This window comes from Dendrobates tinctorius, unplaced genomic scaffold (genome assembly GCF_039654945.1).
Source record: "Dendrobates tinctorius isolate UK_male_01 unplaced genomic scaffold, ASM3965494v1 ptg000016l, whole genome shotgun sequence".
Classification (NCBI taxonomy): Eukaryota; Metazoa; Chordata; class Amphibia; order Anura; family Dendrobatidae; genus Dendrobates; species Dendrobates tinctorius.
Window position 1 is genome coordinate 47085440 of NW_027361684.1, and position 12685 is coordinate 47098124.

Sequence of the window (12685 nt, forward strand, 5' to 3'; positions counted from 1 at the left end):
GTTATGGCCTCTTAATGAAATGTACTATTGTATCCTGGATTCCTAAATTAAACTCTAGAATCCCTTTCCGTCTTTCTTCTCTGAAGCAGCTCAGTTGCAAGTGTAGCTGGACGTTTTCTGGCACAGAGAGGGTTGAATCTTATAAAAGGGGAAAAAAAATAATGAAAAAAAGAAATGTTATTTTCTGGCACCTTTTCTTTGCTGTTTTCATCTTCCAGTGGTCTTTTGTGCTTTATAGGAAGCTAGTTTCTATTTCCGATCTCCTGCTTCCTATAAAGGTCTGGCCGGTGACATGCAAAGCCTTCCGTAAGAGAAGCCCGCTCTGCTCTGGAGAAGCTGTGTCGTGCAGAAGAGGATTTTGCATGCTGTCAGGCATGACACCTGCTAAGGACAGCCTTTAGGGATTTAAGCTTGTTCCACTATGTATGAAAGCCCAGCAGATGTCGTCAGGAGATAAATAACAATATAAGGCTATGGAGGACAATCTCGTGTAACAGGCTTGGTTCTGTGTTAGTGCAGAAGTGTAACTACAGCCTGATTCTGTCCCCTCGCTATGTACCTGGCACGCTGTCCTCTCTCGGGTGCCCTTCTCCCCTGCATGTGCTGTGGTCTCATCCACTTAATCCCTTTGGTTGCTGTGGTAGCAGTGAGGATTGGACTGCTGGAGCAGGTAGGGCATAACTCTACTTCTTGGTGGATTGCCGGCAGCAAACAGGACGTGCCAGACTTCCAGGTAGGAACATTTTAGCCTCTTGTAGCCTCTTTCTCGAGAGTAGAGGTATAGATGAAATTAGCAACATAACATTTAAGCCGTAAATAAATGTCTTTTTAACCTTCCAACCAAAATTTTTGAGGCCTCAGATTGAGACCGCAACTACAGTTTGTACTGTTGAAGGTGATAATCATCAAGATTAGCAATAGATTACAAATAAATGCACATTTAGTGAACAGAGATAGGAACACTGGTCTGGTCTGCCACCTGTTAGGGAGCAGCCTTTACCGTAGGGTGATGGACAGCAGTGTTGCTGTACAATCTATTAATCTGTAAAGTTAGTGATGATCAGATAGTGAAGAATAGTTATCTTGCAACATAATTACAAGTGGAATGATAAATGCTGTCCTGCTTTTATAACCTACGGGATCTCTGGATGTGCAGACAAATCGGGCCTAGTCAAGCCGTGCCCCTACAGTCCTAATATATATACAAATCAATAATCCGCTATTTTTGTGTGTTTTTAGCGCAAAAAAAGCGCGTTTTTGATGCCTTTTTTTCTGTGCGTCTTTTGGACCATAGGAATTAGCCAAAAACGCGGACTTAAGCGGAAATTAATGAACATGCTGCGTTTTTTACCGCTAAGCGTTTCCTTAGCAGTAAGAAACGCATCCATTGGCACAAAAAGGCCAAAATGCATTTAAATGAATGGGATGCTTCTTTTAAGCGTTTTTGATGCGGTTTGACCCCGAAAAACGCATCAAAAACGCTACGTGGGCACACAACCTGACACACATGAGAATACGGTCTCTGTTGCTTATTTTAAGTAGAGTAAGAGGATACAAGAGATACACTGTAAAAGAGCTCCAACACGAAAACTATGGGCCTTATTGATGAAAGTAAAGTTGATGAGGATATATAAATCTGACCTATTCTATTATCTTTCTGTTTCTCCTCTACTCACCTCTCACTATGTGCCAGCAGCATTTCTATGGTGGTGTGGGGTACACTTAAGGATACCTGTTGTTGCTTAGCCTGTTTATCCAGTCTGGTGAGATCCTGTCATCTACCATTGTTAACGCCTATTAAATGTTGGAAATCTTCAGAAATTCTGACTACATCAAGAAACGTTATCTTTTCTTTTGCAAAAATATTGTAAAAGGAAAGAAGGTTCTCTTTAACTTGGGCTGCCCGAGTTTAAGAGAACCTCCCAGCTGATTCATGTTGCCCACAGGTGCATAAATCATACACTGGCTTCATTATTGTAGCTGTTTATGGTTCACTTTTAAACATTTGTAGCATTTCAGAGAATTGATACTTTAAAAAGCCGGCTTCTCCTCAACCTGCTCCATGTAACTCACAGGTCTCTCACTACGTGTGTATAGGGAGAGAGCTGTTATTTATGCAGAGCGGTGAGAAGCTGCAGTGGAGCTACCTCAGGCCAGTCAAGACTATACAAAAATAGAATATTAGGACACTAAACAAAAAGGACAATACTTGGCAATATCTATTAAATGACACAAAAAGGCATGTACAGTAGTTGCTAACAGAGGCAACTACCTGCCTGTTGTATCCGACGCTGGTCATTGACCGCTCCTGCCAGATATTTTGCTACTCCCTGTCGACGAAGCAGCAGATTATTTTCCTGTTGACCGGGTGAGACTACTGGTGTCATGCTGATTGAAAGCCAACTTCATCCAATTAGGCAGCGGTACGCTGGCTGTCAATCAGCTTGACGCCAGTAGTCCCGCCCTGTCAACAGGAAGAGAAACTGCTGCTCTGTTGACAGGGAGTAGCTGAATCTCTGGTAGGAGCGGTTAATGACTGGCGCTGGGTACAGTATAACAGACAAGCAGTTGCCTCTGTTAACAACTACATGCCTTTGTTTACATTTCCAGCTTTCCCCTTTAACTTGTACGGGAATTTAGAAAAGCAGAATAATAGTGATTGATTGTCAATTTTCAGAACTTTCAAATAGAAATCAATGGAGGTATGCAGTTAGATGGGGAAAAAAATATCCCGGATGAGACAACCCTTTCATATCAATGAGTTGAAACCGCCAAAAAATAACGTAGCTGACCTTATTAGACAGTTTGTCAACACATAAACCTGGTTGTAAGCAGAACAGTATATACTCTCAGAAATGATGGGAGCTCTCATATAGGATATATACACACATACATACATTTATTATAGGATGCATGCAGAGGAGCAGGTGGAGGAGGGAAAGCTACAGTTTAAATGGAATCGGTCACCACATTTGACCTTTGTAAACCATTAATTTGGGCATACAGGTTATATTCTGCTGAGAATGATACCTATATGCTTTATATCGAATGCCTTGTGGCTAAGTCATCATCTAATCACTTTATATAAATTACCTCTTCCACGCTATGAGGGGGACACTGCCTAGAAGATGTCTCTGCCCCCAGAGATTATTTTACATGAAGGGGGAGTTACTAGTGTGAGACAAGTACCATATATACTCGTTTATAAGCCGACCCCCCCCCCCCCCCCCAATTTTGCCACAAAAAACTGGGAAAACTTGTTGACTCACGTATAAGCTTAGGGTGGAGAATGCAGCAGCTACTGGTAATTTTCAAAAATAAAAATAGATACCAATAAAAGTAAAATTAATTGAGACATCAGTAGTTTAAATGTTTTTGAATATCCATATTGAATCAGGAGCCCCATATAATTCTCCATACAGTCCAAGATGACCCCATAAGATGCTCCATTTTCTGCCCCATATAGGTTATGGCCCCATAAGATATTCCATACATTATGCCCCCAAAAGATGCTCCATAGGCTATGCTCCCATATGCTGCTCCATAATTCTTCCCCCATATGCTGCCCCATAGATTACGCCCCATATGCTGCTCCATAGATTACGCCCCATATGCTGCTCCATAGATTACGCCCCATATGCTGCTACATAGTTTATGCCCCCATATGCTGCTCCATAATTATGCCCCCATATATTGCTGTTGCTGCAAATAAAAAAAAAATGACATACCTCTCGTTGCTGGGGGCCCGGTGACAGGTTCTGATGTCACCGCTGGCTCAGGACGATATTTACTGATCCCCGGTCCATGGCTGCGCGTCGCTCTGTCCTCAGTGTCCTGTCAGTGACGTTCAGGCAGAGGGTGTGGCGCGCACTAACTACGTCACCTCACTTCTGACCTGAACATCACAGACAGAGGATGCGGAGGAGAGGACAGAGCAGCGTGCAGCCACGGACAGGTGAATATCAATATACTTACCCCCTCCTGGCACGGTCTCTGCAGCCCCCCTGCTTCTCCCGGTCTCGGGCTTCTTCCTTCAGCGGTCACGTGGTACCGCTCATTAAAGTCATAAATATGCGCATATTCATGACTTTAATGTGTGGTACCATGTGACCGCTGAAGGAAGAAGCGAAGCGGGGGGGCTGCAGAGACCGCGCCAGGAGGGGGTAAGTGTAACCTGACACCCCCGCCCTCCCTCCCCTGCCGACCCCCTGGTATATGACTCGCGTATAAGCCGAGAGGGAAACTTTCAGCCCAAAAAAATGGGCTGAAAATCTCGGCTTATACACAAGTATATACAGTAATTAACAGAACAGGGGAACTGAACTTGGTTTTCTTGCAATCACATTTTTTCAGCTCTGCTGTATTGCAATAATATTACAGCCTCATCTACCTGTGAGATGGAAGCTGAGGCTGAGAGGAACCTGCGATATGTCAGGTATAATCACACACCGTTCTCTAGTGAGATCATCAGAGCAGAGAGCGGCTATTACACATCACACTGGTAACTCCCCCTTAATGTAAAATAAGCTCTGGAGGCAGAGTTATTTTCCAGGCACCATCCTCCCCAGAGCCTGGAAGAAGCCATTTATATAAAGTGATGAGGATTTATCCACAGCAAGGCATCTGATATTAGGCATACAGGTATCACTCTCCTCAGCCATCTTTAGCCTGTATGCCCATATTAATAGTTTAGATGAGTCAAATGTGTTGACAGATTCCCTTTAAGAGCTTTTTAAGAAAACAGTAGTACATCCTGGCACCGATTACTGCTGCAACAATTTTGCATAAAACGGAAGGTTTTATGTTACTCCCATAACTTCAGGTCCATATAAAAAAAAAAATGAAATCCGATATCAACACTGGTTAGCTAACTGAAAATTCTCTTTTTTTTTCCCTGATATTGCTAAGTATACCCAACTAGTCAAGTTTTTAAATAGTCCACTTTAAAGAAAAAAACTAAAAATATTCAGACATGAACAAACAGTAGCAATTACAATTGCAGTGACACAAATTAGACCGCTTTCTGTCAAGCTGCTTTCCTTTCCTCTTCTGCCAGCACAGGGCCAATCCAGCTCTCAGATAAACCATTCTGTAATGCTTGACAATCTGGTTGCTGTGTCAGGCTGTACATCCCTTGTAATGTACGGTTAGTGGGTTGTGAGTTGTTTAGCGAGTTATCTTCCGTTTAATTAATTAACGGATCCTCATAGACAATAATGGCAGAGTCTGATCCACAAAGCTGGTGAGAATAGTACATGCTATGTCACAGACCGGATACATTTTTAAAAAAAGGTGTATTGTACTTTTTGATGTTTTATATATTTTTTTATTTATTTTTTCAGGAATTTGAATTAAGTAGAAAACGGAAAGAATGCGAAATTTTAGAGCAAGAGGTGACAAAGAAGCAGAAGAGATGTGAAGAATTGGTAAGGAAATCAGTATGCTTGGTAATCTAATCATAATTTGTACATCTGACTGAGGTCGCAGTTTGGAATTTCTTCTTTTCCTCTTATAAGATTTGATACAGTTATGAACCATTCAGTTGGATCAACTTTACATACATAAAGAGATGTAGTATTTTAATTCAGAAAATTGACATTATTCTTCAGTCTGAGATTAAGGGCTGTGCCGCTAAAATAGTGACCCTAAAGCTGACATTAGATCTACACCAAATACGACCTGTATTTTGTTGTTACTAGGGGTCTTTTTGCTGTATCATTCAGGCTTTGGAGCCAAAGAGTTTAATCTGTTGCTTTCTATCAGTTGGAAAAACCTTTATGAATCCTAACAAAAAAAAAACTTTTTCCACAGACAAGACAGTGTCTGAAATATTGAAACTTAGGAGAGCACTTGTAGGTTTTCGTAGTGTCCATTCAGTTCAGTGGTACCTTTCCAGTTTTTCAAATGAGCCTTGTGGCGGTGTACTTGCCTCAGGGTGCAGTCAGCGGCATATAAATCGAACTGAGATCGAAACTCAGTGCACGGACTGGCTGGCGGCTCTCCCTGCCAGAGCGTGACAGCTTAATTTATTCCTATGCAGCTATCCCGCTCGGGTAGGGAGGGCCGCCGGCCAGTCTGTACACTTCTTTCCGATTTTTTTATGGCCTTCTGACTGCGCCCTTACAATCAGGTATATAAACAGACATAAGTAATGAAAGACTTTACATATAAATGTTTTGTTTCTTTTTTTTTCCCTATTATTTTTTACTTTTAGAACGTATTGTTTTACTATAGGAATATAGGAATTTCCCACATTTTTGTTTTCAAGTGTACAAAAAGTAGTAGTAATTTTTATACTTATTTAACGTATTTTCCATTAATTAATGTATAAGGCTATTTTATGTTTATTTCAAATGTTTAGCCTACTTTTTTAGTGATATAGAAATGAACTAAATGAGGAACATTGCGCTGTACAATTTAGGGTGCCAAGGAAATGCATGGTAAAATTTAAGTAGCAAGTTTTTGAAGGTCTTACCTAATTTTGTTCCTTTTTGGTCATAGATATTTTATAATTTTCTTTTTTTAAGATTATTTATTATTTACTGGTTGCTCAATGGCACATTACTGGTTTGGACCGTGAAGAAGGCGCATTAGGTCGCCGAAACGCGTAGTCCCATTTGCGTTTATTTCTGCCACGCACTCTGGTTCCTGATCCTTGTGGGTCTTCTTTTTAACCTTTTTGAACAAATAAAGAAAAGTATTATTTTACTCCAATCCTGGCTTGCTGAGTCCTTGCTGGATTTCCTTTTTTGTTTATATATATATATATATATACACTCACTGGCCACTTTATTAGGTACACCATGCTAGTAAGGGGTTGGACCCCCTTTTGCCTTCAGAACTGCCTCAATTCTTCGTGGCAGAGATTCAACAAGGTGCTGGAAGCATTCCTCAGAGATTTTGGACCATATTGACATGATGGCATCACACAGTTGGCGCAGATTTGTCGGCTGCACATCCCTGATGCGAATCTCCCGTTCCACCACATCCCAAAGATGCTCTATTGGATTGAGATCTGGTGACTGAGGAGGACATTTGAGTACAGTAAACTCATTGTCATGTTCAAGAAACCAATCTGAGATGATTCGAGCTTTATGACATGGCGCATTATCCTGCTGAAAGTAGCCATCAGATGTTGGGTACATTGTGGTCATAAAGGGATGGACATGGTCAGCAACAATACTCAGGTAGGCTGTGGCGTTGCAACGATGCTCAATTGGTACCAAGGGGCCCAAAGAGTGCCCAGAAAAAATTCCCCACACCATGACACCACCACCACCAGCCTGAACCGTTGATACAAGGCAGGATGGATCCATGCTTTCATGTTGTTTACGCCAAATTCTGACCCTACCATCCAAATGTCGCAGCAGAAATCGAGACTCATCAGACCAGGCAACGTTTTTCCAATCTTCTACTGTCCAATTTCGATGAGCTTGTGCAAATTGTAGCCTCAGTTTCCTGTTCTTAGCTGAGAGGAGTGGTACCCAGTGTGGTCTTCTGCTGCTGTAGCCCATCTGCCTCAAAGTTCGACGCACTGTGCGTTCAGAGATGCTCTTCTGCCTACCTTGGTTGTAACGGGTGGCAATTTGAGTCACTGTTGCCTTTCTATCAGCTCGAACCAGTCTGCCCATTCTCCTCTGACCTCTGGCATCAACATGGCATTTCCGGCCACAGAACTGCCGCTCACTGGATTTTTTTTCTTTTTCGGACCATTCTCTGTAAACCCTAGAGATGGTTGTGCGTGAAAATCCCAGTAGATCAGCAGTTTCTGAAATTCTCAGACCAGCCCTTCTGGCACCAACAATCATGCCACGTTCAAAGGCACTCAAATCACCTTTCTTCCCCATACTGATGCTCGGTTTGAACTGCAGGAGATTGTCTTGACCATGTCTACATGCCTAAATGCACTGAGTTGCCGCCATGTGATTGGCTGATTAGAAATTAAGTCTTAACACACAGTTGGACAGGTGTACCTAATAAAGTGGGCAGTGAGTGTGTGTATATATATATATATATATATATATATATATATATATATATATATATATATATATATATATATATATATAGTATACCGCTGCCCACTCTCTCCTGTCCCACAAGCTCGCTGCCTCGGGGTTATCCTTGACACTGATCTCTTTCAAACCACATATACAAGCCCTTTCCGCTTCCTGCCGACTTCAACTCAAAAATATTTCACAGATCCGTACATTCCTCCACCAAGAATCTGCAAAAACCCTAGTCCATGCCCTCATCTCCCGCCTTGACTACTGCAACCTGCTGCTCTGTGGCCTCCCCTCTAACACTCTCGCACCCCTCCAATCTATTCTAAACTCTGCTGCACGACTAATCCACCTGTCCCCCCGCTATTCCCCGGCCTCTCCCCTCTGTCAATCCTTGCACTGGCTCCCCATTACCCAAAGACTCCAGTTCAAAACCATGACATACAAAGTCATCCAAAACCTGAGTCCTCCATACATCTGTGACCTCGTCTCCCGATACTTACCTGCATGAAACCTCCGATCCTCACAAGATCTCCTCCTGTACTCCCCTCTTATCTCCTCTTCCCACAATCGCATACAAGACTTTTCCCACGCATCCCCCCTACTCTGGAACTCTCTACCACAACATATCAGACTCTCGCCTACCATGGAAACCTTCAAAAAGAACCTGAAGACCTACCTCTTCCGACAAGCCTACAGCCTGCAGTAACCACCGATCCACCAAACCTCTGCACGACCAGCTCTACCCTCGCCTACTGTATCCTCACCCATCCCTTGTAGATTGTGAGCCCTCGCGGGCAGGGTCCTCTCTCATCCTGTACCAGTCATGACTTGTATTGTTTAAGATTACTGTACTTGTATGTATTATGTATACCCCTCCTCACATGTAAAGCGCCATGGAATAAATGGTGCTATAATAAAATAATAATAAATATAAATATATATATATATATATATATACACACTTGAGTGAGCAAGTGGTAAATCTAACTTTAATGTCAACATGTTTTACATGGCAAATCCTTATGCCAAAAGGAACAAATTTGAGGGGTAAGACTTACCAATTTGCAAAGTTCATTTTTCCTTGGCACCCTACTGTACATCCATTTATTACAGAAAACAGAAAAAAAGGTAATGCCAGCTCACCATTGAAGTGCACGGAACCACGAGCCAAACGCTCGTGCTGGCAAATGCAAAAAAGAGGAAAAGTTCCAGCTTCTGGTACAATTTCAAGGATGATCTTTATTCCATCAAAAACAATTATAAAGTTGAGGCCAGGATGGTCAGCAAGCAGCGCGTTTCGAACACTGTTTATCAAGCTTGATAAAAAAACAACCGTGTTCGAAACGCGTTGCTTGCTGGCCATCCTGGCCTCAACTTTATAATTGTTTTTGATGGAATAAAGATCATCCTTGAAATTGTACCAGAAGCTGGAACTTTTCCTCTTTTTACATCTATTTATTATGCTGATTCATAGTTCATAATGTAGGTTGGCTTCACTAATAGGCTTTTGTACAAGCAGGAAATCTGCTGTTTACACAATTACATTAGTTATCTGCGGTCAAATATCTTGCGTGTTCCTGTGTATTCTGAGCCTTGTTGTTATTTTATTTCAAAATCGCTTTTCTGTTGCCTTCAAAGATTGTTCATGGCTTCTTCTCATCCTGCAATGTCTGTTTTCAGTACTCTTTCAAAGACAGTCAAATTTGTAATCCACACATAAAGATACTTATGGATTATCACATTTTCTGGCACTCAGGATGGTGATCGAATAGTACTGTATTTAAAAGTCATAATTTCATTGCTTCGAGGATAAAAGAAGAAGAGTCCTTCGAGTTTAACCCATATTAACTAACATGTTGATCCAGAAAAAGGCAAAAAAAAAACCTTTGAGGCAGATACTATTTGCCCTCTATTAAGGGAAAAAGTCCACATATATTTATCCGAATTCATTAATCATCTTGCATTTTTGGGATAATGGTGGGGTGGAGTCTCAGAATTCTGGACTGTTTTATGTCATTTTGATCATTACACTTCATCGACTTCTATGGGAGAGTGTAAAGAACTTGTTCTGTGACCTGCAGGGATCATTGTGCAGGGCAAAGGATTGCATGGAGCTGTGACCATCACTCTTGTCAGTGTTGGATCCTGTATTATGTGCCTCCAGCTTTATATTAGAGGTGTTTTTTGTCTCTTATTATAATGAGGCTGCTCAAAAGACATCTGAACGGAACATGGCATTTCTGTCTATATGGAGGCTAAGTGGTCACAAAGTAAACTGCAGTTTTTAGTTGTTATATACGGTATACATCTCATAACTTGGAAAGAAAACCTCCCAAAATATAGTAAAGTGCATACACATCATTTTTTACAGATAAAGACCATTTAAAGTTTCTCAACATCCAAAGAACAAGCATAAATCAGCGTAAAAAAGACAATTTCTGAAATTCTGTTTTTGTTCATTCTGTCTCCCAAAAATATAAATTGATAAAATTCATGTAACCCCACAGTGTGCAACTAGCCTTAGCAATGCTCGACGCTGCTGTGTTCCACAAATACATCACTTAGTTCTGGCCAGTGCTGTAGAAGTTGTCAGCTGATCGGTGGGGGTGGCAAACTGCCAGCAATCTCATACTGAGAGATAATTGTTAAAGGGAATCTGTCATGTGAAAAAAAACCCACTATTAATGTGCAGATGTGGCGTTAATCTTCAGGTTAATCGCGTTCTGAGCCTGCCCGGCACCATTACTTCGAGTTCCACTTCCAAGATGAAAAGAACTTCATTCCTGCTGGCAGCATTTGGGTTTCAGCTAAGGGGTGGCGCCGATGCGGCTTCAGTCATTGTCCTGTGTATAGAGAGCAGTGGCTGTAACCGCGCCCCCGGCACTGACTGACCGCCAGACCTAATAAACGAGCTGTCCGCAAAGAGGATGCAGTTGCAGCCGCCACTTCGTCACAGAGCGGTGACTGAACCCGCGTCGATGCCACCCCTATGGCGGAAACCTGAATCCTGCATGTAGAGATAAAGTTCATTTCCTCCTGAAGGCGGGGGGTCTAAGTGTCGGTGCCGGGCAGGTTCAGAACACTATTAACCTGCAGATTAACCAAATATCTGCAGATGAATAGCGTTTTTTCACTTGACAGGTTCCCTTTAAGACCCGAAACACCAGTTTAACACTTTGTAGGGTGCTTGTGTACAGAAGCACAAGCTGGGTACTATGTATCCTCTACATGCTACAAAAATGCCAGTGAGGTCGAAATAGTCACTGCACCTGTAGATGAATTCCCCGAGGGTAATTTGTGAAATGGTGTAACTTTTAGGCTGTTCTAGAACCCTAAAGGCTCTGCCAAAGAGCGCTAACAAACTACCCAAGGAATATCTGTTCTCCAATTTGTGCTCCTGTCATGAGCCCTGTCATACACCCAAATAGTGGTGTATAACCATATATAAGATAATGACGTACTTGGGAGAAATGCGGTATAATTTATATTTGTTAGTCATGGCAAAAATTCTCAAATTTTAAATTAAGTCAACTTATTATTCTAACAAAACACCTGTTGAGAAGAAAGCCCATTAAACCCCTAGATAAATTCCTTGTACGGTATGTTTACAAAATAAGGTCACTTTTTTTTTTTTTTTGCTTTGTCACCTCGGATGCTCTGCAACTGGTACTCCAAAGCCAAATATTGTCACTTCCTTTTTGAGGCCCTACCATAGCTTACAATCACATATAGGAAAAATTGCTTTACAAGTTGTGGGGTCTATTTTCTGCTGTTACTTCTTGTGAAAATTTAACAATTATGGTGAAAACAACATTTTAATGCAATTTTTTTTCTTTTATTCACATTTGAATGTAATGAAATCATGAAAAGAACCTGTAGATTCAAATTGTTCACCATACCTCCTAGATTAATTCCTTGAAGGATGTAATTTTCAAAATGGCGTCACTTGTGGTAGTTTTCAGCTGTTTTGGCACCATAGGGCACAGCAAATGCGACCTGGCATCCACAATCTATTCCTGTCAGAATTGTGGTCCTTCAGTGCTGAGCATCCAACCACATATGGAGACATTGGCGTACTTTTGAGTGAAATATTTAAAGGGGTTTTTCCACAAGCAAAAGTTGATTTTAATCAATAGATTTTGGAACATTAATAGCTTCCACAATTGGATGTGTTTAAATAAAATGTTCCTGTGCTGAGAGATAATCTTATAAATGTGCCCCTGCTGTGTACTGTGTAATGGCTGTGTCTGACCGTACAGGGACATGGTCTGATCATACCACAGCTCCTGGGCAGGGGGGAGGGGATTCAAAAGAGTATATAGACATTACAGCAAATTATTCTTTCTTTGAAGTAAAACATTGTTTAAAAGCATGCAGTGAAATGTTTTATCTCACCAAAAGAATCAGCGGTGATCCCACGCGGTCCTGTCTGTATAGTCTCTTTTGCTTCCTCCCCTGCCCAGGAGCTGTGGTATGATCAGACCATGTCCCTTCACGGTCAGACACAGCCATTATTACACAGTAGACAGCAGGGGCACATTTATAAGATTTTCTCAGCATAGGAAAACATTTTATTTAATCACATCCAATGGTGGAAATTATTATTATTGCAAAATCTAGTGATTAAAATGAACTTTTGTTCGTGGGATAACATCTTTAGGTCCAAAGCCATATTTTAG

General features: G+C 41.5%; 1 protein-coding gene across 6 annotated transcripts in view; it reads left to right on the forward strand.

Annotated features, from left to right (window-relative positions):
• Positions 1-12685, forward strand: part of TSPOAP1 (TSPO associated protein 1) — a 249670-nt gene that overhangs the window by 136912 nt on the left and 100073 nt on the right. For all 6 annotated transcript variants that reach the window (XM_073565801.1, XM_073565798.1, XM_073565797.1 and 3 more), the window contains exon 7: positions 5343-5426. In XM_073565801.1, coding sequence (XP_073421902.1) covers positions 5343-5426 — 84 coding nt within the window. The remainder of the gene's footprint in view (positions 1-5342; positions 5427-12685) is intronic.